Source organism: Mytilus galloprovincialis, chromosome 2 (assembly GCF_965363235.1).
Source record: "Mytilus galloprovincialis chromosome 2, xbMytGall1.hap1.1, whole genome shotgun sequence".
NCBI classification, from domain to species: Eukaryota; Metazoa; Mollusca; class Bivalvia; order Mytilida; family Mytilidae; genus Mytilus; species Mytilus galloprovincialis.
Window position 1 is genome coordinate 24,734,538 of NC_134839.1, and position 26,866 is coordinate 24,761,403.

General features: G+C 32.3%; 1 protein-coding gene across 2 annotated transcripts in view; it reads left to right on the top strand.

Annotated features, from left to right (window-relative positions):
• The first annotated feature begins 20,862 nt into the window (after positions 1-20,862).
• Positions 20,863-26,866, top strand: part of LOC143063206 (peroxisomal trans-2-enoyl-CoA reductase-like) — a 58,450-nt gene continuing 52,446 nt past the window's right edge. For both annotated transcript variants that reach the window (XR_012974975.1, XM_076235191.1), the window contains exons 1-5: positions 20,863-21,017; positions 24,223-24,350; positions 25,406-25,571; positions 26,028-26,109; positions 26,657-26,753. Coding sequence is in view for 1 of the 2 variants with exons in the window: in XM_076235191.1 (XP_076091306.1) it covers positions 20,894-21,017; positions 24,223-24,350; positions 25,406-25,571; positions 26,028-26,109; positions 26,657-26,753 (597 nt within the window). In the remaining variant the exon portion in view is untranslated. The remainder of the gene's footprint in view (positions 21,018-24,222; positions 24,351-25,405; positions 25,572-26,027; positions 26,110-26,656; positions 26,754-26,866) is intronic.

Consider the following 26,866-nt stretch of genomic DNA (forward strand, 5'->3'; position numbering starts at 1 on the left):
ACCATGGAGATGTATACGTAGCAGGGTATGCATCAAACAACATACATAGAATATTTAATGATGGTCAGAAACATGATATTGTCCTGACAGCTGATGACGGCATCACTCAACCGACCAGTTTATCTTACAACTGTGAAACGAGAGAAATGCTAGTTATAAACAATATAATTCGTCTGTTAATATTTATAAAGCACAATGAACAATGACTAAGGAACCTGAGATTTTCGGCTAGTACTATAAGCATTGATGGGTAGCATCAAGATTAAAAAACAGTAAGTTTCTATAATTTGGTTAAATATTGCTATGAAAGGATATATCTATATAAGGGTAATGGAACGAATACATCAGCACCAACAAAAACGGAATTGCCGAACAAAAACTGTTAATTGTTACCGTTCATGATAAGAAAGACCGTATTAATGTACTAGTATTAAAATAGAAGCGTTTATTGAACACATCTACATAGAGACTGGTGGTACCCGCCATGAACGAATTCAATGAAACAAATACACGGAAGATTCCAAACTTATAATTCAAAGGTGGTTATGTCTGTTACTAGTATCTAAGGGAATCTCATAGTCTATTTATGATACAAAATTATTAATAGTTTTTTGCAACTGAAATGGTTGATTTGCTGCTAAAGAAACTGATGATAGTAGAACATTAAGGGAAAATATTCTAACATCACCGAACTTTGACAAAGCTGGTATTAGTGAAAGACATTTAAGATACAAACAGAGATTTGAACGGTTAAAAATGGATAGGGAACAACAGAAAAACTGTTTCAACAAATGCAAGTGCTAACAGTGGAGAAGTTGAGTTTTGTCTTATCAAGAATATAGTGACGTTACGCACGGTATTGCGTCGCAAGATGTAACATGTATTTAAGTTTAAACATATTTTATTGTCTAAATATACAATAGGATTGGATACAAGTTATAACAACTTAAGAAAATCCTCTCCATATAAGTACAATATACAAATTTTCAAGATGACAGCAATTAAATATTTCAGTACAATATGAAAAATATATACAATTTTATATTATGTTTAAACAGTATAACAGTTGGATACGAGTACATTTTAAGATACAGCAATATTAATCAAAGAATCTTTTTGTATGGCGTATATAACTATGTACATTTCTGAAAAGGATTGTGTTTTGTTCGACAGTAATTTCGTCTGTTCCAAATAAAATATGTTCTATAGATATATCAGCTAAGTGTTGAATGTTTTTAAAGAGCTGATTTCTAAAGTTTATGTAGAGTGGACATTCTAAGAAAAAATGAATCGAATCTTCTAATGGACACCCACATTCACAACTGGGGTCATTTACTAAATTAACTCTGTATAAATCAGCTTTTAAAGGACTACATCTGTGTCGTAATTTTGTATGTAGTATATTTTCTATCCTGTTTCCAGTGAAATAATATTTAGGTACCAAAAAAGAAATATCATTTCTCCGGATAGTGTTTTTGAAATTTGGAGATGATTGTATGGATCTAATATCTAATGGTAATAAATTCCATGTTCGAATTGAAGAAGGGAAAAAAGATTTAGAAAATATGTCCAATCTACATCTTGGTACTCTATAGTGAGAACGGTTTCTAGTATTATAATAATTATCATCTGTATAATTCGAGATACAATCCATAAGATATTCTGGAACATTATTGTTGTGTATTTTATGCAATAAACATAATTTACGTCTATTTCTTCTAGAACTCAAAGTTTCCCATCCAGTTTCAAAAAGTAGGGATTCTATACTTGCAAATTGCGGAAGTCCAGTAATAATTCTGGCTGCCTCAAACTGCAAGCGCTCAATTTTTTCAGAATCTCTAACACAACATCCATCTCATAGCTCACATGCATATTCTAAAAGTGGAAGTATGTATGCAAGATATATCTTATTAAGATTGTTTCTGTTAAGAATATATTTCAATTTTCTCAGAACAAAAATTTGTTTAGTGGCACTACAGCAAATGTTATCTATATGTACTGACCACTTACAATTATCAGAAAAAGTAACACCCAAATGTTTATGGTCATCAACCTTTTTAATCAATTCTCCATTAAATTTCAAATAAATAGGCTGTGCATCCTTACGGAAATTAAAAACCATATATTCTGTTTTCTGAGGATTAAAATCTAAAAGCCATTGTTTTGACCAATCATTTAATGTTTGTAGATCCTCATTTAATCTCCTTTCTATATCTAAAGCATTGTTTGAAGAATACATAAGTGAACTATCATCGGCAAAAAGTCTAACTAAACACTGAATTTCATCTGCTATGTCATTTATAAACATCAGAAATAATAAAGGCCCAAGTACTGAGCCTTGGGGCACACCTGCTTTTAATGTTCCAAATGCAGATTCTGAATTTTTTAGAAGTACTTTCTGTCTCCTATTACTCAAATAATTTTCAATCCAACCCAATAAGTTGCCTTTTATGCCATAAGTTTTGATTTTTTCTAATAGACCTTTATGCCAAAGTCGGTCAAAAGCCTTTGATATATCACAAAAAATCATACACATAATTTCTTTATCTTCCATAGCTAAACAAATTCTGTGATAAATCTCAATCATTTGATGAAATGTTGAATGACCAGGAACGAAACCTGACTGGAATTTATACAATAGCTTATGTTCAAAAATGAAATTAAAAATATGTTTATAAACTATTCTTTCAAAAACTTGTATAATTGACAAAATGTGACGCCATATACTAACTTTGACATTTTGTTATCAAGAGCGGAGTACCTACTCGATCGACTATTATCAAATAAATACCATAAGCTGAAGAAATGTTTCAAAATTTATCATGTTTAAGGCAATTAATTACGTAAGGATAGTTTTTATTTTCTGATCTGTGATTATAGATGAAAACAAATGCAGATTTTTCCAATTTTATCAAGTTTGGATAGAATACATAGCACCCTTTAAAAAAATATTGCTTCCGGAGGGACACATGAGAAGATAAATTTAGCCTGAACATTTTTTTGACAAATTGAACATAAAAATTTATGGTATTTATTTCATAAAAATCGGTCATATAATAATTCAGCAAGATTTCTTTTTATAATGATTTTAGTTGAAATGATTTTTTTTAGATTGAACTCATTTTTGTCCAATATCTGTGCGAGTTTTCAGACTATTTCTCGATCTTTTTAGCACTGATGGTTTAATTTTACAAATACGTATTTATATAGTTGTTTAAAATTTATAAGACCTTTGAAACTCGGATTCTAATCTATGAAGGTGTTTTAGTTTTGCGTGAAAACTTTTGTCCATAACAAATTATCCCTCGGCCGATCCTCCCTTTCCCCTGTGTCTATAAAGGGTTTATTCCTTATTTGTGTATGTTTTTCTAATCGGAGTGTTAGTTTGATTCTGCAGACCATTTTGGAATGAACATTTCCCGGCGTCATTTTAACTGCCTAAACAGTTCGTAAATAGTGTATATTTGTATAAAAGACGCCACTGTGCAGAAACGTCAACATGACACCCTTGGACATAATGGCTAGACATAAGGAATACTTTCCGAAAAAAAATGTAAGGTCATAATGTTAGTGAAAACACCCGACTCATTTAACCATTTGTATGAAGTTATAGTTTGTATCTTATAAATATGTTAGTTTTGTATTATAAATGCACATTTAGTATTTATACAACATGTTTCACCTAAGGAATGGACAAAAATAACGTTTGGACATAGCAAGGATTTTTATAGTAAGATATTGTGTTAGTTTTCATTTATATTTTACTGTTTTAATGTGAGTTATAGGACATTGACCAGTTTTACGACTATTGTACCACAATAACATCATGTTTGGCCAACATATTAACAGCAAGCAACAAATGAAAAGGCTTGAAATACACTTTAAAATGTAATGTATTTATCTGTTGTACAACACTATACTCTATACTCTATGTTCAATTTATTATTTATTTTTAAACAGTAATGGGGGTCATTACTCTCAGGTGTAGCAATTTTGAACCTGTCTTACTATACAAATCCTTGGACATAGTGGCTAGACATTCGATTTTTAAAAAATCTGCTTCAAGAAAAAGTTTTTTTTTTACATTTGAAACTTTGAAAATGTTTATTTTTTTCTGAACTTTCTATTGAGTATAGTTTTAATATGATTTGATTATTTTATATAGGGATAATAATAAAACTAAAATTTTGATAAACTTTCCTCAAAACTCATTAAGACAGGTTCCACTGCTGAATATTTCGTTGAAGGCTTCGTTCAAAGTTCAGCCAATACCCCAAAACGGGTATGATGTTATAATATAAATCTAGTAGGAAGCTGATATACTAAATTTCGCAGATTTTATGTGCAAAATTACAACGGAACATAGAGAAATGCATTTAATGTAATCTGAAATGTTACGCCGGACATTCAATTTTTAACGCAAAAGTAAGAATTGTGAGTTGAATAAAATTAATGTATGGTGCAAAAATTTATAGAACTTAACATAAAATAAGAAAAAAATGTCCGGGCCTTTCTGTAGATATATGGATGTTGGTGATTTAATTTTTTTTATAGGCAAATGGTTGCTGTTCTAAAATCATACAATAAAGTAATTTTAATCAAAACGCATTACCGTGCGTAACGTTAGTGTTTTAAAACTTTGATAATTTTTTTGTAAACATTTTAGACAGAAGCTGATATGACATTTTATAAATTTATATCAATCTTATTAAAATAAGTTCTCATCACTTGCTCCTCGATTTTTTATATGTCGCCGTGAAAATCGAGGAGCAAGTGATGAGAACTTACTTTAATAAGATTGTGAATCCCACACGGCGACATATAAAAAATCGAGAAGCAAGTGATGAGAACTTATTTTAATAAAATTGTGAATCCCACGGCATCAATTCTTTTAATTTTAAACGTACCATTATCGGACAAACAATTCCAACCATTAAACATCTGCTGCATTTGTTAATTTTCTGGAAATCAGATATATAGTATCACGCCACTATTTGATTGGCATATTGAAAAGTGCAGTAAAGCTTTATTGGTCAGGGGTTAACCTTTGACATGTGTCATAGTCCATTAATGTTACAAATCATATATAGACACGCCTTCCTCATTAACATATTTAATCTACTCAAAGCTTCGCTTTTCGTGAATTAAATAAATTAATTCGTAAAAGGCGTGCTATATATATAACTTGTAACATGAATGGTAAATTTTCCTTTGATCTTCTAATGAGTTAATTTGGTTATTTTTAGAGGAGAGCGTTAACTGAATATTTTTTTATTTATTTCACTCTACAATCCTGCCGTTGAGGATTCTCGTTTGAATAGCAAAGAATGAAAGGAGCTTAAACCAGTGCCTTAACTTCCATCTAAAAGGTTGTTAATGCACAGTCTAGCTCTGCCTCCTTGGGATAGTAATTAGGGAGTAACCATTTAACTTCAACGGGGGCTATGGTTTAATGTCTGAGTCGGAAATTTGTTTTACGCGCAAAGCGCTATCAATCTTATTTAGTTTTTCAACGATAACAATCAAATTATTTTTTTCAATATTTAAAACTATAAGATAGGGGGAAATCTGGATGCAGATTTATTTGTCATCTGCTTGACCAAAATATGTTTTCTCTCTCATCACAATGGGGATAAGAATATCTTTTTAGAAAAAGAAAACCATACCTCTCCTTCCTTCTTATAGTAAAATGTCATTCCCTCAATGAAAGATTTAAACAAAATGAAATAGATATGACTAAAAATTTTCCTACAGTTGTTTTGCATGGATATGTTCCGGACCATAGGAGTATTTGGACCATACGCGTATGGTCATGACCATATGCGTATACTAATATGGTACGACCATACGCGTATTGTCCGACCGTACGCGTATGGTCGGACCATATGAGTATAATACTCGTTTGGTTATTAGCAGGCCGGACCATATGAGTATTTGGACCATATAGGTAAAAAAAAAATCAAATTACATCATAAACGTTTCAATAATACTGTTTTACAAAAACTTTATCTTAATTTGTGCACGATCCTTTTCATTTACACCTTTTGTTTGCGAGTGAAATCTAGCCTTTTTTGCAGCTCCGTACAGTGATACCGAGGTCTTTGGCAATTTTGATGTCTACATGACTGCAATACACCAAATTCACAAGACAAATTAAATAAACTATGTTTCTTTCCAGTGACTTCTTGTGTAACGGTTCATTAAAAAAAAATGGAATTTATTTTTTTTTAGTCGACATATTGACATTCATTCGTAATAACAAATCGGTAATGACCATGGGTAATGAACATCGGTAGAAAATGTGTTGACTATATTTGACAATTAAGTAAAATTAACCATGCGAAACTTCTTATTTTTATTTAGCCTATCTTTTTATTATGATATAATAATAAAATTACCTATACGATAGCGTCTTTTTAATGAACGGTCATACCATATGAAGAGTTAAGAAATATTAAAAGTAAACTGTAACAGAGGGTTAATTACCCCGACCATACGCGTACGGTCGGACCATATGAGTATATACCCATATGGTTGTGACCATACGCGTATGGTCCAAATACTCATATGGTCCGGAACAGATACATGTTTTATCATGTCAAAATTAATAATAGTCTAAAAAATATATGGCACTTGATGTTTAGTAATTTTCTTAATTTCATAAAGGTATATTTCCGTGTATTGAAAATGCTTCAAACATTTGTCCCTGGATCTTGCACACATACAACACGCAACCCTTGCAATCAATGGAACGATTTTTCTCCAGTTTTTTTTTTGGAATGAAAGAAGATTTTGAGTTACCTTTTTTGTTGGTATAAGGGATATGTTTCCTTTTTATCACAATGTCCATAGAAACTACACGTCTTTTTTTCGGATTTGAGGGCAAATAAACAGAATAAAATTTTGCATTAGCCCGCCTCCCCCCTTTTTTCCCTCCCATCCTCAACCCCTTTTTTCAAGAATTTTTGGGAAGAAATATATGCAATGATACATAAATGACTATCGAGTATGAATACCACGGGAACAATTCTTTTAATTTTCAACGTACCTTTATCGGACAAACAATTCCAACTGACATCTGCTTTTGGCGTCTCAGTGCTACTTCAATCTTGAATGTTAACTTTATAGTGACTTACGGTATAATTTATTTTCCGAATGCTCTAAATATATTGATCACATTAGCAATCTTAATATTGACGGTAAATTTATACAAGTCATAAACTGTTCAAGTATACAACACTATTTGTGTAAAGTATTACAAAAGTTTTTTTTATTCGAAGAAAGCTATTTTCATAGTTAATATATTTTATAGTATCAGAATTTACAACTGTTCTTTAACGCACATATTTTTATCAGTAGAAAATTTTAATACAGGCAATAATTTTTAAGCTTATTACATTGTATACGTTAATTTTAACCATAGTCAAGAAATTGTTCATATATTCAGATTTTTTATTTGTTTTTAAAAACTTTGATATAAGAAAATTTTACAAGTATATAAATAAAATAAATAAATGATTTATTTTATTATAGTGTAACATATTTGATCAGACATATATATATACACAATTACATAAACAACACAAAATAAAATGACCAAATATCCAGCCTTATGTAGACTTATGAGACACTTATGTACAAACATTTCTAAAATCTAAAGGTTAAAAAAAATAAAGAAATCCCTAAACAAGTCATTTTAGTCTATATGTATAAAATTCAAATTCTAAAAAAGATTATCATCACATTGAGCTTTAAAAATAAGAAATAGAGATAATAATTGTCACAGTTAAACTTACAAAAAAATAAAAAGGTTTTCCAGAATGAATAAATTATTTACGTTAAAATCATTGTTTATAAATATAAATAGAAAAACATTAAATATTATTGCTAGATAAATTCCATGTGCTAAATAGTTTTCGCTCTGAAAAGATTTAAAAATTGCGTATGACAAAGAAGTTTGTATATCTTCACAAGACATTATTTCAATAAATTTACTGTCCATATCAAGAGTATCAAACCCATCAATTAAAGTTCTAGCTTTTGCAAACAATTCAAACCTAATATCGTCATATAATGGGCAAAACAACAAAAAATGTTTTTCACTTTCATCATCGTTCCTATTACATAGTCGGCACAGTCATTCATCTACTGGTATTCGCGGTCGGGCATATCGTCCTGTCTCGATAGCCAACGGCAGAGACCCGCTACGGAACAGGGAAACAGTTCGACGCACATTTTTTGGGAGTTGTATAAATTTGACAATTAAGTAAAATCAACTATGCGAAACTTCTTATTTTTATTTAGCTTATCTTTTTATTATGATATAATAATAAAATTACCTATATGATAGCGTCTTTTTAATGAACTGTCATACCATATGAAGAGTTAAGAAATATTGAAAGTAAACTGTGCTTGATACTGTAGTGCTTGTTTGGGAGTTGGCTCCAGGGTACAAAAATTTCAGCAAAAAATTTAAACCTTTATTTTTTCATTACAAGGTTTATTTATTACACTTTAGTTATTACTTTATGATATGGTACAAAAATCAACCCAACAAATTGATTCGGTTTGGCCCCAGATGACTTTTAAAATGTTTATATTATTGAAAAAGCTCCAAATTATCTCCCTTTGGTGAAAAAATGCCATTTTTTGGCATTAAATTTGAAATATCTTTTTTAACTCATCGGTGACCTATATTTTTTATTTTTGTTTTCAAATAAGCTGAAAATAAACTAAATAATTGTAAAATATAAGAGATTTCTGTAATTAGTTTATTTTTTTTATTTTGAAATTACACCTATTTCTCCTATTAGTTCAACAGAAAAAAAGGACATTAACAAAAATGTATGCTTCTTCCAGAGGCAGATTATGAGCTTAAATGAACTGTGACCCCATCTTTTTATTTCATTTTTCTTTTAAGTATATGATAAAGTTCATTTATAAAAAAATATAGCGAAATCCTATATTAGAAAAAAAAATGATTTATACCCAGGAGCCCCCTAGAGGTATCGCTCAGTTTTAACGTTTGTTTTGTATAAACGGTATGTCCTTAGTTTATTTCCGTTTACATTGTTCGAATCGTCAAACAACTTTTGTTTGAATTCATCGTTATCAACAACATCAAAGCGTTGCTTTATTGTTCGCACAACAGTTTTTATAGAAATTAATGTATCATTAAGAATAGCAGTGGCATCAACGGTTTCAGCAAAACTTTTCACTTTAACGTACCATCCTTTACGTCGATATTTAGTCCACTCGGTAATCTTTCGAGTTAAACGCGTATCATCAGATCGCAATATCCGACTTAATAATCGTATACATGCAGTTCTTTGTTTCGTAAAACACGAGGTCCAACCCATATCTCCTCGAATCGCAGTATTTGCCGTGTATCTTCCAACAGACATGAAAAATTTAGATGCTTTGTTCTGAATAGAGTTTATTACTGAATGCACTTTTGTGCCCCATATTCCCGAGCTATAAAATAACACTGGTTCAACCATAGTAGAATACAACTTGGAATACACAGAGTGTGTCATTCCACCTGCGCTTATAAATTTACCATACAACGCACCGAGTGCTCTGCTCGCTGATTTTGATAGTTCGCGTACGGCTTTGTCATACGTTAAATGTTCATCTAACCACATGATGCCTAAATATTTATATGATGTAGCATAGGTAATGTTTTGTCTGGAACAAGTAAATTTAAAGCTACTACGATCGATAGATGGATTTCGTAAATGCAATTTGTCACTCTTGGACGGATTAACATCAAGCTTCCACTGACTACACCAATCTGAGACAACATCTAACATTTTTTGCAAACTATCTTCATCGGGTGCAATAAGCGCTATATCATCGGCGTTAAAAAGGATACTTAAAAGATCATCTCCTATTCGAATGCCGCACTGTAGATTGTTAATGCGTTCGGACAAATCATTAATATAGATCGCGAACATTGCCGGTGATAACAAACACCCTTGTTTTACACCACAGTCAACATCAAACCATGGAGTGTATCTATCATTCACACGGACTGTACATTTAACATTATCGTAAAGTGACTGTATGGCGGAAAGAAATTTTCCGTGAATACCTGCACGTCGGAGTTTATCCACAATAGGCTTCTAGATACTGAATCAAACGCCTTCCTCATATCTATAAAACTGACGAATGTAGATTGTTTTGATATTTTTCTGTTTGATATAACTGAAGTAAGGCTATATATATGTTCTTCACAACTGCGTTTTGGACGAAAGCCATTTTGTTCCTCACACAGAATATCGTTGTCCTCTAACTGCTTTCATAAACGTTAATTCAAGACACTAAAGTAGATTTTGCTCGGTACGGATGTAATCGTGATTCCCCTGTAGTTTGTTGGGAGGCGTTTATCGTTTGTTCCCGGCTTTAATACGGGATTTACAACTCCAGATGTCCACTGTTCAGGCACTTTACCCAGTTCAAAACAACCGTTGCATATAACATGCAGTAAGTCGATCGCATTTTCATTCTTTAGCGCCTCTGATGGAATTTCGTCATATCCAGCTGCTTTGCGTAATTTCGTATATTCACGGCTTTGACTATTTCATCACGGGTTATGTTATTGTTAAGATCAGGTAAATCATTTATGGTTTCCTCATTGACTAAATTATCGAGATCGTCTCTGTTATCATTTCTTGCGTACAATGTTTCAAAATCGGACTTCCAAGTATTGAGAACTGCATCCCTGTCTGTATTTACCGTACCATCCGGGTTCACGATTTCCCATGGTATATTTTCCGTTCTTTCGTTTGCAACACCCAGTTTTCCTATACTTCTCCAGAAATCACGCTTGTAATTCGAATTCAGCTGCTATTGTAAATCTTTTTCTTTCTGATTGTTGAATTTTCTTTTAAATTTCCTGTTAAGTTTATCGAAAGTTTTCCTTTCGTTGCAATATCTATCTTTCATGAGTTTTTTACGTTGTGGAGATCCATGAAATTTCAGCCATTGCTTTTCATATTCGCAAGCAATATTCCACTGATTCTGTAGTGTTTCGTTCCAATACGGTTTATAAAAAGATTTCGACCTTTTGTTTTGTATTTGTTTCACCACTGGTAATCTATTGCTCATTTCACGTTGGACAAGCTCTTGAAATTCATTGTAGGCACTTTGAATATCCTGGTCGACGTGAATAAAATTTTCTATTTTCAAAATTGTGTTTCGAACCATTTGTTGCACACTTTCGTCTGTAAGAAAATCATTTGGAACGTTTTTGGTATTGCGTTTGATCCTTTTACTGACTTTACAATCGTAATTTTCACTGTTTTGTTTCATAACACATTTAAGATCAAATAATAGGATGGAATGATCTGGGATACTTTCCGGGTGATAATTCACAGAATCAATTACATCTGACATTCGTAATACTTTAAAATCTAGAATACGGTTTAATTGCTCATACGGCACACAAGCGTAATCCACAACAGACTTTCCGGCTGGTGATATATATGTATAATCGTTAACGACTAAACGACCATTTAGCATAGCAAAATTGACATCTGATAAAAAATCGCTAAATAGTTCTCCGTTATGGTTTTCAATAGAATCAATAACCGATATAGGTATAACATCGTCAATGCCTTCAATATAATCCGTGTTAAACCCACATCTAGCATTAAAATCACCACAAATAATCGTATTTCCTTTCAATTGATTACAGTAAACTTGGTGTAAAAGATTTTCGAAGAATTTTTCTTGATCATTCCGCTGTGTCGATACACTTGGTGGTAAATAGCATATTCCAAGAGAAAAAATAAGATCACTATATTTACAATTAAAATATATTCACAATATTCCTTCAACACTTATCTATTATTTCAATATCAAATGAGTTAAACAACTCGGAACGAATAAAAGCACCCACTTCACCAGATCCTCGTACTGCGTTTCTATGCAAATTCGTACGGTTATGACCTATCCATTTATATCCTGGGACACTAAGTTGCTCTTCCTCTCGTAGAAACGATTCACAAATCGCAAGAATATCACAATTAGAGTGTTCGAGAACTAGCTTTCTGAACGTCGAATTGTCGTTTCTGCGCGTTGACCATCCTCGACAGTTCCACACCTAACCGCAATCTATCATAGTGCCGTTTATGTACCAATCTGTTACCGACAAATACCATATCTTGTTCCTTTCCCATTTCTTTGATGATTGTTCTCATGTTGTTTTGGACAATTCTTGTTTCTAGAGGCAAGTCATTGTCAATATAAACTTTCTTATAGCCGGCATTGTTCTTTAGTTTATGTTTCTGGCTAAATATTGTTTTCTTCTGAGCTGCATCATCTAATTCAACAATGATTATGCCATTGTGATTTTCCCTTCCATACTTTCTAGAGGTGGACTTTATCTTAACGTCGGGAATTGTCATACCATCTCTAAAAAGGGCTTGTACTTTGTGTACAGTTATTTGATTGTCATCTTTCTCGCGGGCATCATATTCTAAATTCTTAATCACAATGTTTGCTGCTCTTGTAGAGTTTATGGTTCCATTGTCTTTATTCTTGGCAAGATCGTCGTATGATTTCTGTACATTGTCGATTTTTTCATTAATACGATCAAAATCTTGTTGTATGTCTTTTTTTTTCATTTTCCTTCTTCTTTGACCTTAGTATCCAATGCCGACTCAATTTTTGCAGATATTTTTGCTTCAATACTCGATTCCATTTGTGTAACGTTGGTAGCCTATATATATTAACTAAGAGACAAGCCATGTGTACTGATTAACATACTTTAATATAATGTTCGAGCTAAGTAATCAACACAAATACATAAAGCAATACGATGCGACCTTATCTGCTATGTACATCAACACAACACGTGCGTCAACTCTGAACTGTATAGATATTTATGAATGAATGAAAGTTACAATGTTACATCTCTTCTTTTCTCAGATTAAAGTTCTACTTTAATTAATTATATTACTGTCTGTGTAGTCATAAAATCTTTAACTGTCTGTGTAAACAAATTAAGTGATAAGATGCATAAAATTGTATCAATAGAAAATTCGAACTTTATAGTCTGTGATAAATGTAAATTATTCGGTACGCGTACTGTAATGTCAATATAATTAGTGGATCGTCTGATCAATCTGATAAGGATATCATTACGAGTGTGAATAGTAAATTCCACAAAATTGATTTGTATCATAAATTCACAAACTTATAAATCAACATCAAACTTAACTGATACATCAGAAAGAGCACAGGATTATTATGCCTGTAACACAGCTCTTTAACGCACATAATCATCGAGATGTTTCGGTGTTTGTTTTTCTCGTGATGATCTTCTTAATGGTGTGTTTGGTATAATGTCATCATCAATGATTTCTTCTATTTCCTCATCAGTCATTATCTTAGATTTCCCAACCTTTTTGAAGTGTGACGAATTTCGAGTTATATCTTTTTGTTGTTCGTTCGTTGCCGTAATCATACTACCCTTTTTATTCTTGATTGTTAATGGTTGAGGATTGTACGGGGTAGATAGTTTATCTTTCTTTTCCTGTTTAACTAGAACGGTATCTTCTGCTGTAAAATCAGGAACTTTTACTAAATGTTTTTTCTCGAAGTATAACTTCATTATACCCCCGCTTTAAAAAAGGGGGGTATACTGTTTTACCTCTGTCTGTCAGTCCGTCCGTCCGTCAGTCAGTCCGTCAGTCAGTCCGTCAGTCAGTCCGTCAGTCAGTCCGTCCCATGAAACTTTCGTCACATTTTTCTCAGGAACTACACATCCACCCTTTCTGTAATTTGGTATCAACATTTATATATGTTAGCCATACCGTGTGATGCGTTTTCAGATTCATCACTTGACAACTTCCTGTTTACCGAACACTTGTATGATTTTACACATGATAGCCAAGTTGAAAATTTTCGTCACATTTTTCTCAGCAACTACAATACAAGGATTTCTGAAATTTGGTTTCAGGATTTATATAAGTCAGCTATACCGTGTGATGCGTTTTCAGATTCATCACTCGACAACTTCCTGTTTACCGAACACTTGTATGATTTTACACATGATAGCCAAGTTGAAAATTTTCGTCACATTTTTCTCAGAAACTACAATACAAGGATTTCTGAAATTTGGTTTCAGGATTTATATAAGTCAGCTATACCGTGTGATGCGTTTTCAGATTCATCACTCGACAACTTCCTGTTTACCGAACACTTGCATATTTTTACACTATTAATATTATCCACTTGCGGCGGGGGTATCATCAGTGAGCAGTAGCTCGCAGTTTCACTTGTTTTACTTTTGTTCTTGTGGTCTTCTTTTCGAACTTCACTGTCGGCTTGGTCATTTGTTGAAATGTTCGGCATTTTTGTATTGATTTTCCTTCCAAATAAAAGTTCTGCAGGAGACACGTTAGTTGTTGAGTGTGGTGTTGCTCTATAATTGCGAAGAAATGTGTGTATTTCATGTCTCTAACTACGATGTTCCGTTTGAGCTGCACGAATTGCTTTTCCTATAGTTCTCATGAATCTTTCACTTTCCGCGTTAGCGCGAGGCCATAACAGAGTTATTTTGCGGTGCTTAAAACCCATGTTATCTGCAAAATGTCGGAACTCTCCTGAATTAAACGGCGGTCCGTTGTCTGTTTTCAGTTCTTTCGGTATTCCAAAAATTGAGAAAGTTTTGTCTAATAGCGGTATGACAGACTTTGCGGTTAAACTGGTTAAGGTTTCTATTACAGGATACCTTGAGTATTCATCAATTATTACCATAACGTAATATCCATTCGGAAATGGTCCACAAAAGTCCATGCTGAGATTCTCCCATACATTATTCGGTATCTCAGACATTTGTAACGGTTCGAAAACATTTTTCGGGGTTGACGCTAAACATGGTATACATGATTTACATGTTTGTTCAACAAGTTTGTCTATTCCAGGGAAGTATACCTTTTCACGTAACAACTGTTTTGTACGTACTATGCCCTGGTGCCCTTCATGTGCGAGGTCAATTACACGCATCTCTAAATCTTTCGGAATGACAATTCTATTATCATGAAGTATGATCTCCATATCATTAACGGGAACGACTTTTAATTAGTATTGTAATCTTGAGAATGTATCTAGCGTATTACTCTCATACTTGTCCCACTTGTTTGATTTTAATGCAGTAATTACGGTTTGCAGGTCACTGTCCTTTTGTGTACTTGCAGCTATCTCATTAAGGGTCATTGACTTCGGCACAGCGTTGTCAGTTAAGTATCGGACATATTCTTCAGCTAATTGAGAATGTTTACATGCGATTGATGTATTCGGGGTCGGATGTCTTGATAAATAATCGACCGCGTTCACCTTTCCTGGTTTGTACTGTACTTTGAAATTGTATCCCTGTAATCTTAATCTCCATCGTTCAATGCATGCTGGTGTTTTTGCCTTTGGACTGTTGAATATAGTTTCAAGCGGTTGGTGATCGGATACCAATGTAAATGAATGTAAATGAAAATGTTCAATTGCCCATACAATTGCTAATGCTTCCTTTTCTGTTTGCGAATAGCGTGTTTCAACGTCTGTCAATGATCGGCTTGCGTATGCGATTATTTTCCCATTTTGTGTTAATAATCCAGCTAATCCAACGGGACTTGCATCTACTATCAACATTGTTTCTTTGTTAGGGTCAAAGTATGACATCACACGGTCAACAACAAGTTCATTCTTTAGCTTGTCAAATGATTCCTGTTGTTCAGATGTCCATTCCCACTTGGAATCCTGCTTTGTTAATCTGCGGAGCGGTTCAGTAATAGTTGAGTAATTTGGAATGAAACGTCCAACATAATTAGTCATTGCTAAGAAACTACGAATTTCACCTACGTCTTTCGGTATTGTCGTGTTCCTGATAGCGCTTATTTTTCTTGGATCGGCTGATATGCCATCTGCACTAAAAATATGACCATAGAATTCAAGTTTGTTCTTATTAAATTCACATTTTGCCTTATTCAATGTTAAGTTCTTCTCTTTAAGACGTGCAAATAGTTTTTCCAATCGTTTATCATGTTCGTCCTGGTTCCTTCCAAATACGATTATATCATCGGATATATTTCGAACTCCGTATAATCCTTCAAGTGCATTACTCAGTGTGTTTTGAAATAACTCTGCGGCTGATGAAACACCAAAACTGAGTCGTTTGTATCTACGTAATCCTACGTGTGTCGTGAAGGTTGTGATGTTCCGGGATTCTTCGTTTAACTCCAATTGATGATATCCACTTCGAAGGTCCATTTTCGAGAATACTTTAGATCCGTTTAAATCCAAGATCATGTCATCAAGTGTTGGTGTAATATGACGTGAACGCAAAATAGCCTTGTTCGGTTCCCTCATATCCACGCATAGTCGGATTTCGTTCTTGTTTTTCGGTTTAGGGGCCACAACTATCGGGGACACCCAAGGTGTTGGTCCTTCCACCTTTTCAATTATATCCTGTTTTTCGAGTTTCTCGAGTTCTGCTTCTACGTGTTTGCGAATGTGAAACGGAATACGCCTATGTGGTTGAATTACTGGTTTTACACTTCCATCAATATGAATTTTCACTTTTTCATCTTTTAATTTTCCAATTCCATTGAACACATCGCTATATTTATTGCATAATATTTCATGTTTATCTGCTACTGCCGAAATGACTGGCACTATGCTTAAGTCAACAGATGTATCATAGCCCAATAAATTCCCGTATCTTCCTTTCATCACATACACCGGTGCGGTTGTTATTTGATGGTCAGTCTCTATCGTAGCGTGAAATTTTCCCATTAATTTCAAGTTTTTATCTGAACCATATGCAAAGACTTTAGTGTCGGCGTGAGAAAGTTTGGGTTACACTTGATGTTCTCGAATGTGATTTCATCAATAACATTAATAATTGATCCTGTGTCAATTAAGATATCCACATTAGAATTATTAATTTTCACGTTTATTTTCGGTTGTCCTTTCTGTACTTTATTCACAGTATTTTCTCTCAATCCAAATACATAACCATCATCTGAACTGCTGTCATGAGCATCGTCATGTTCGTAATTGTCAACTTTGTTTACTTTTCGTTTGAAAGTGCTAGTTCCATCCATACGTTTGGATCTACATACAGAAGCGAAATGATTCAACTTTTTACATGAGTTACAGCTTTTTCCAAATGCTGGACACTTGTTTGTATGTGGAAAGTCACCTCCGCAGTTTCTGCATGTAGTCTTCTTCTTTACGTTTTGGTCAGTTTGTGTCTGTAGAAATCGTGGTCCGTTTCGACGTTTTCCAACTCCTTTTCTCACAGCATTTGCGGATTGTTTGTCTGATTGTTCAATTTCCGTTGCCTGTTTTTCGGAAAGTTCTAACGCTCTAGCTGATGAAATTAATCCTTCAAGGGTCGTGTCTTCCCAAAGATCCTTTCGTCTTAGTCTAGTTGAATGACAACCTTGAATTATTTGCGATTTCACTTCTTTAGATGTTTCAGTAAATTCACAGTTTACAGCTAGCTGGCGTAATCTCGTGTGAAAACTGTCGATAGTTTCATCAGATGTTTGTTTGGCGTGCCTAAATTTGTAGATTTCATATTCCGTATTCTTTTTCGGAGCAAAGTAAGCGGTTAACTTGTGTTTAGCGGCAGCAAAATCTTCTCCTGTATTGTCAAGGGTATCAAAGACTTCGTTTACATCTTCTCCAGGGTAATGCAACAAGAGTGCTCTTTGTCTTTTACTGTCCTTAATGTTCAAACCAATGAATAAATTTTCAAGTCTACTTATCCATTTACGCCACCTTATTTCAGCATTATTCTCATGTACCGGAAAACTCGGAAAAATTGGTAAAGATGCAGCCATGGTTTGATTATCAGTGTCACTAATTATTAAATCCATAGAAATACATTTTTAAACATTTTCAACTTTTGTTTTTATCCTCGTCGCCAATGTAACGTTGGTAGCCTATATATATTAACTAAGAGACAAGCCATGTGTACTGATTAACATACTTTAATATAATGCTCGAGCTAAGTAATCAACACAAATACATAAAGCAATACGACGCGACCTTATCTGCTATGTCCATCAACACAACACGTGCGTGAACTCTGAACTGTATAGATATTTATGAATGAATGAAAGTTACAATATTACAATTTGGACCATCCTATCACTCAGCATATTAAAACTAACAGTTATATTGGTTACCAAATTCTGTATTGCAGAAAAAAGAAATTTCTCGAACTCTCCCATTACAGGGATTTGTAATTGTTCAGTTACTTTCAGCTTTTTATTTTCTATATCGTCCTTTTCCGAATGTGCCTTTTTCTAGACGTACCTGTTGTGTATTGCCGTCACTGTTTGTAGTATTATAATCCAGCTGATCATGAGTAGGATTTACTTGGCTGATCATGTTTATTTTATTGACGTCGCTCACCTGCATTGTGTATTTTCAACTCACTTTATATCGCACAAAGACAAAATATTTCTACAAACTTCTTTTGCTAAATTGTCTCCAAAACTAAAATAATCCTTCAGAGCAAAAAATAATCTACAGAAATAGCACTAAATTACTTTAAAACTAAGTTTTTTTAAGACTAATATGTTTATGACTTTCACTTCTTGCACATGCGCATTAATCTCTCGCATTAGTATAAGAACTACGATATAAGAAACAATTTTAATGAGTAATGTTTAGTTGTTTTAACTATTGCTCATTATTATATAAAGCTATTAGAACATACTCACCCCTTTTCGTCCAATGAAAAGTCAGTTTTTAGCCCTCTAATTTTCATAGTACATGGTTTTCAATGCACTATGAAATGCTATACATGAATGACTTTCCATTGTCAGTTAATTATGACAATGAACTCTTGATAACTGCACTCACGAAGTGTACAATCCCCTGAGGCATTTTCCATGGGATAAGAGCCTACTGATTAAAGATGAAAGAGCAAAGATTAAAATAAAACGTTTTGAATTTTGCAAATTTTCATACATTGTCTAACGTTACACATATATATAAAAAAAACAATTTGGGTAAGGATGTAGGTAAAATAATACTTATTTAATTTATATGTACCTGACATTTGAGGGATTTTTCTTTCTTTCAAGAAAACAATGCCAGACTGCTCATATATAAAGCAAAGATTTTTTTCGGAGAAACTCAATACATGTACATGTAAATTTATCAATAAAAAGTAAGCATTTAATGTTGAATGGTCTGATTTTAAATATTTATACAGAGAGTTTTATTTTTATAAAAAAAATCAAATTTTAAAAAGGGGATTTATATAACATTGTGTTGCTTTTTAAAATAAAAAAAATCTTAAGATACAAAGTATTTTACCTGTAGCAGAAGAAACATAATTCATCCATTATGTCCTTACAAACTATGTCCGAGCTTTTTCATTCCATCCATTGAAATGATTATTACCTATGTTTTACATTTAGTTCATTATAAAAGGTGAACTCTTATTTAGGTTTGAATATTACAATGGGAAAGGACAATTTTATAAGGTCACTCGAAAGTGTGAATATGTTCTAAATTGGTCAGACTGTCAACGTATATGTATATATGCAAATTGTGTCATGGAATACTTTTTCCATCTGTATTATATTTGTTCCACTGATATTAGAATCTTATATGTTGATGAGTATAACAAATGTTCCTATTATGCTGAAGTTTAGTTTTCACCTGATTGATTATTATATAAATCAAAACAGATTTTAAATGCTGATTATCATGATTATATTCTAAATCAAAACAGGTTTTAAATGCTAATTATATGATTATTATGTAAAATGAAAAGTGTTAATGAGTTGGATATAGTCACCTGTACACAACACCTGAATGTATACTGAAACACAGAGGCTGATGAGTATGAGAAAATATTTATGTTCTTAAATGATGGAACATATGTTGAAGGTAACTAAATATGTTAACAAGTTCAGCTGTGAAATATAAATGTTAATTCTAATGAGAAAAATTTCATTTAAAGGTAAACTATGCATATACCAGTAATTGTGGATAATTCAGAAATGATTGTTTAATATCTACAAGATTGGGAACAATTATTTCCTATATTCACGATACCTGTTCTTATAATAATTGTAAATACCAATTTACCAATCTGGCATTAGTAATGGATAGAAATAATAATACTTTTGGGTCAAAAAAGATATTAAATAATATTTCTTCCAATCGAAATATATATTACATAATTTTTTTTCCAATCGGAATAATTATTACATAAGATTTTTTCCATTTTTTTCATTTTAATGAGTGATATGTCAAAATGATAAAAGTCAAAATGTTATACCAGTCATAAGATGAAATTTCTACCATAATATTTATTCCAAAGATAATTTATTATGTGATAAAACATCCTATTAGAATTTGTTTTATGTTATGAAAATTCTGAGGCATCGGTCCTTTTATTATGCTGAAGGAATAAATATCACATAATAATGATCCCAATTGGAACTTTTGTTACATAATAAATTATCTTTGGAATAAATGTTATGACGGAACTTATATTCTGTGACAATGTTTATGAAGATTTAAGACCTCGGCTTCGCCTTGGGCTAAAATCTTCATAAAACATGACCAAGTATTGTCTAACCTATAATTATTTACGAATCGATTATATTACTCGTGCTTCGTTTTTCCCTATTTTTCTTTTTTGAGCTACTTTTGCGATTTTTATTTTGTTTCCGTGTTCAGTACACAGGCACTTGTTTCTATCCATACGAAGGTCGACTATCCATATAAATATAGTTTATATGGATAGTCGACCTTCGTATGGATAGAAACAGGTTAGTTATATTATCCGGAACGCTTTCCATGTCGATTACGGATTTATGTTTTAACATCTTATTTTCTGTGGTCACATGATAACAAAATGGCAGCGCCCACAAAAATCTGTAGTGTTTTCAGAAATGGTTTATTTAATGGGAAAGTGGCTATTGTTACTGGAGGGGGAACGGGTATCGGAAAAGCAATCACACAAGAATTGTTGTACTTGGGTAAAGATCAAAGTTTGAAAATTATGAATAACAAAAAAAATATTGAAATATAAAAATTTAAGATGTGAATATATATGATTGCCAATGAGACAACTATCTACCTACATTCATATAAAAGTGGGTGCGAGTAATTACAAGCCACCCTGTGGACTCTAACATTGAGAAAAATCCATACCGTATCTGCAAGTTTAGAGAATCCCATTTCTACTGGATACCTTTCTGGACTCTGCTTTATCAGTTTTATAGATTTATAAAGTCAGACTATCTATAACGTTAGGGTACCCAAATTGCTCCTATTTTGACAGAATTTCCCCTACATTTATCCTCGATACAGACAAAAGATTTCATTCTGTTTTTATCATGTTTATATCAAAATAAATTCTCTTGTGTAAATTTTAATATATTGGTTGATGGATAGATAATTTGGTACCGTATGTGATATTGAAAAATTAATATCATATGCATAATATGTTCTGATCAATAATTGGAGAAACCATATATGTTATTTCAAATCATTTTTGGAAAATGACACTTCAGCGGCATTGTTCCGATACCATTGACCAGAACAACAGGAAGTCGATAATTGCCTCCGCCTACCGCACTCGGTTTCATATTTACTATTTTACAAACTAACTGGTATCTGCTTGTATTCCGCTACACTCGAACAAAGTGTTGTAGTCGGAAGGGAACCAGTTTACAGACTTTATTTTATTTACAACAAAAATGTTGACCTGTCCATAGAAAGGCTTGTATAGTCCGCGGTTTTATTCTCCAAAATTGGACCTTCCAGAGGGGGTGCGGACTATAGAGTACAATAAGCAAGAAATAAGAGAACAAGTTATATTTCGCGGCGAGGTGGTTGTTTACTTTCCGCCATCATTTATATTGTAGAGGGCGCTCTCATCATTTTCCAAACTAATAATTTTAACTCATCCATATTAATAAGTAATTTCTATTTAATATAAAAAAAAAAACTGCATGATTAATATAAAAACTAAACCTTTCATTACAAATTTCTCGTTTCTTTTCAATGCATTTGAAATAAACTGGTATCTGCTAGATTGAAACGATCCAAACATAAGAAAAAAGACAACCGTAATCCAGCTTAGAATTTGTAAACTACAAAACGTAATCGGCTATTGTTCATTCTGTTTTGGTGTTTCATACCGACTTATATGGTTTGTATAAGCTTAAGACCCTTCAAACATTAATGTGATAGGTATAATAAAGACTGTTTTACAAGAGGATGGAACTGTTTTACTTTCAAAGTCGTATTATAGTGATAATCTGTACGGATTTCGACTCTTACCGGTTAATTTCTTCTTTTACGCGTGATTTTTAAACTTCCTGTTTAAACATCGCAAGTTTCAAAATTGTTTTTTAAGTGAATTAAATTTATTTTAACAATCATGAAGCGGTTTCATCTAGAATCATTTTGAAGCAGTTTCTACTTCTGTTTGAAAACAGGTTTTCTCAAGAAAATACCGCAAACGATCGCAGAGGATTTGAAATGTACAAGTCAAATCGGCACCTGGTTAAATCAGCATCTAGTAAAATCGGCACCTATTTGAAGTCAATTCGGCATTCAATAATATGTGTTATAATATTTTCTATTCGATTGATTAATAACTTTTACCAAGTACATAGTTAATATGCTGTTGTGTATAAAGGTAAACAACAAAGCCCTTACCCAAGCTGTTGTTTTAACAATGAGACAATTAGAAAAATAAAATGGAAAACTATGAGTCCCTTTCAATAAATCAAACTTTCATACCAAATAATTAGCAAATTTAAGGTGTTTTTTTTTAGGAAAGTTTATACAGCATTAAACCAACAATCCTGTAAAATGCTCAACTGGTTAAAAAATGCATAAAGAATATCCAATACCTCATATATATGATTAAAAATACACATTTAGTTGAGAAAAATAAATATATACAAAATATACAGGAACCCCCAAAAATGTGATAGGTAATATTTTTGGACAATCCCTTCCTTAGGTATTTAACTCTTTTTGCTAAAAATACAGAACAAAATTCTGGCAACCCCTTTCTTATTTTTACTCTTTTTGCTTAAAATACTGTTAAAAATATATATTTAACATGGGTGACGAATTGACTATATCAGGTGTCGATTTAACCAGGTGCCGATTTGACCATACCAAGTGCCAATTTAACTAGGTGCCGGTTTGACTAGAATTCTTTGAAATTACCTGAGTTTCATTAGACCTTTGATAACAGTAACAAAAAGATTATTTACCTAAAATTTTGTGGGGAGAAGGGGGTTCGGACTATGTACCAGTGAGAAATATACAAGCCTTTCTACAGTATTTATTTGTACAATTCAGATAGTCCTATTCATTTGTCTTAAAAAAAAACCAGCCAGTGTCATCTTCACTTCACACACACACACATATACGAATATCAATTATATGCTTACGAGACATGTTGCATTGTTAAACTAATTACGGTATGTGAAAATCAAGACTTGCATAAACAATATCCCAATATTAGAGACAGTGGCGTCATTTTTCCTCAGAGCTTTCAGCTCTTTGATTTATGTTATGATATTTAAGCATGTTCAAAAATATAGCATCACATTACAATGCTGCTGAAAGACACTGAGGATAACACTGATTTAAACCAATATTCTAAACATACATGTAATTTCCAATGCTTTTAAAAAAAATCATTAAATATGATACATATCAATGCATGTTTCAGCTTTTTGTGCTACAACCATTAAAAACATTAGAATGAAATTCAAAACAGTGTGGCTGTGGCCATTGATTGACACATTAAATTCATCCATTGACTGCGACAATTTACGTGAACGTTTGTCTGTAACGACCACTGTTCACGACGTACCTACGATAGACATTTAAACTGTGGGGTCACCAAAGGTTTCTTAACGCCTTTAATTATAAAATAATTCGAAAAATTAATCAGGAATAACCTTTATGTTTTAATTTATATAATTGATATAAATCAAAACATCGTGTTATTTCTGATTAATTTTTCGAATTACTTTATTAAGGTGTTGAGAACCTTTGGTGACCCCATAGTTTAAGTGTCTTTAAAAAGTACATAGTGAGCAGTGGTCGGTATATACAAACGTTCACCTAAATTGTCCCAGTCAATGGATGAATTTAATGTGTCAATCAATGGCCACAGCCACACTGTTTTGAATTGCATTCTATTTTTAGGATGTAACGTAATGGTTGCTTCAAGGAATGAAGAAAGACTGAGAAAGGCAACAGATGAGATGAAAAAGAATATTACTTCTCCTGCAGAGCTAGATCACATGCAGTGTAATATCAGGAAAGAAGAACAAGTAATCTTAATAATGATAAAGGATCATTTTTAAAAGAATATTAGTCACAGTTTTGTATGAGAAAGAACTTTGTAAATTTATTATTATAGTAATTTTTATCATTTTCGATATAAATTCTCAAAGTTTTATCACTCAATAAAATGTTAATCTTTGAAACCACTTGTCCAAAATGTTTGAATCATGTCATTCCCCTTATCAGAATAACTCTTTTACCGGTACTATATGCTGATGACTATCAACGTTATTTAAACGTTTACTGGATCCTTGCATCTTTAACTGGCTAGTAATTGTTCCTCAAGAAGCTTGACAATTATCAAACATCCATCTTTATTCTAATTATGTACATTATCTTACCCTGCCTTAAGATGTATTAATTTTATCATATTTAACATGTATCTAAGCAGTCAATAAGCAAATCATCCCCATAATAGAATATTCATCCCTTTTCTCATCATACTGACGTAGATTTTATATACCCAACAAACACAAAGGATGTTTGAGTCTGCACCTAAAACTAAACTATCAGACAACAAAATAATGATTGGAATCAAGTGACACTTACTTTGCTTTATATCTAGTATCAATTAACAGGAAAGGAAAAACCCCTAATTAATACAGTGTTAAATATGTGGACCATTTAATGATTTATATAACATGTTTATAGTTAAACTAGTCTGACACATAATTTCAGGTGTACAAATTTGTTTTTAAATGAAAAAATTGTACTCTAGCACAACCATTTCTTTAAAATTGAAAAGAATGGTAGACAGCCAAAATTTCAGCAATACAGCCACCCCCTTATATCCAACAAAAGAGAAAATCTTATGGCAATGAAATGGCTATTAAAATGTTAATTGTTAATATATTTCTATTCATTTATGACTCTTAGAGGGGATTTTATTAGATTTAGTATTAAAAGAATATTTTAGGTACAAAATCTGATATGAACAACTTTAAAACGGTTTGGGAAGTCAGATTTTTAATCATTGTAGGTACAAAATCTGATATCAAAAACATTAAAACGGTTTGGCTAGTTAGATTTTTAATCATTGTAGGTACAAAATCTGATATCAAAAACATTAAAACGGTTTGGCAAGTTAGATTTCCTAATCAACAATGGTGGAGGCCAGTTTCCTGCCCGTGCTGAGACATTTTCATTGAAAGGATGGAATGCTGTTATAGAAACCAATTTAACTGGAACATTTCTATGCTGTAGAGAAGGTAGTACTTTACTTGAAAATTTAAAACCTTTTAAGAATCAACTTTTTAACTTTAAACCAGGTTTTCCAAATAATTTCTAACCATACATGTAAACTACAGCTTTATCCAAGAAATACATAAAAGTTACATCTTAATGTAAAAAATTCCAACAACAAAACTTAACTAATTACCACAAGAAGAAAAACAATACCTCTAAAAATCAAAAGAAAAATGGTAAAGGATTATCATATGAAAAATTAAGTTTTGTAAATATTATTTTCTTCTTTTCTGGAAGAGGCTGTCTATGAGAACTCTTGTAAAACTCCAAGAAAGCAAGTTCTGCATAGAACAAAACCACTTTAAGATTATCATTTGAAAAAGAAGATGAGAGATAAGCCTATTAATTTTTTTTTGCATTCTTTGATAACTGTTTTGTTTTGTTTTATTTTATGACATTATTTTTTGTTTATTATCCAGCCTACAACCAATGGATGAATGACAATGGAGGAGTTATTGTAAACATTATTGCTGACATGTGGAAGGGAATTCCCATGATGAGGTAACATCTGATTTTTTGTTATTATAACATATGCATTATGCAAATGTTATTGTGAAAGAAATGAAATTTTTCCACAGAATCATTTGCAGTTCACCTGTCGATTTAAAGTTTTGTCAGTTCGCATGTACCATTGTATAAATGCAATATTTATTGTTCTCTGTGTAGGTTATTATCTGGACAATTAAATTTCTTCTAAGAGCAATCCATTACTCATTGATTAATTTACCTGAGTAAAAAAACAATTTTCTAAATAGATGAAAATACATGTTCCAACTCACAAAACTGCATGGGATTTTGTACTTATTCAATATCAATAGTACATGTATTGAGACTCAATCAGTTGAATGTAATCTGGGATTGAAACATTAAAAGTTAATTTCAATTTTTTTTTAATTGTTCCTATTGAAAATGCACTTTTTTGTGTTTGTTTGGTTATAGCATATATGTTTAAGAAGGCCTTAATTTAAACATCATCATTTCCAAGTTTTAATTTGTCAAACTCACACAATAAAATTTTAACAGTAACAATGTTTTAAATCTTTTTTAGCCACACAGGAGCAGCCCGGGCAGCCGTAGACAATCTGACGAAATCTTTAGCATTAGAATGGGCAGAGAGTGGAGTGAGAATTAATTCTGTGGCTCCTGTAAGCCTCCATAGCAATCAATTAGCTAAGAAAATATAGGTCTTATATTATTTAATGTTATACATGTATTATGATGATATAATATAACTGTGCAAGTAATTGTCTAGCTAAAT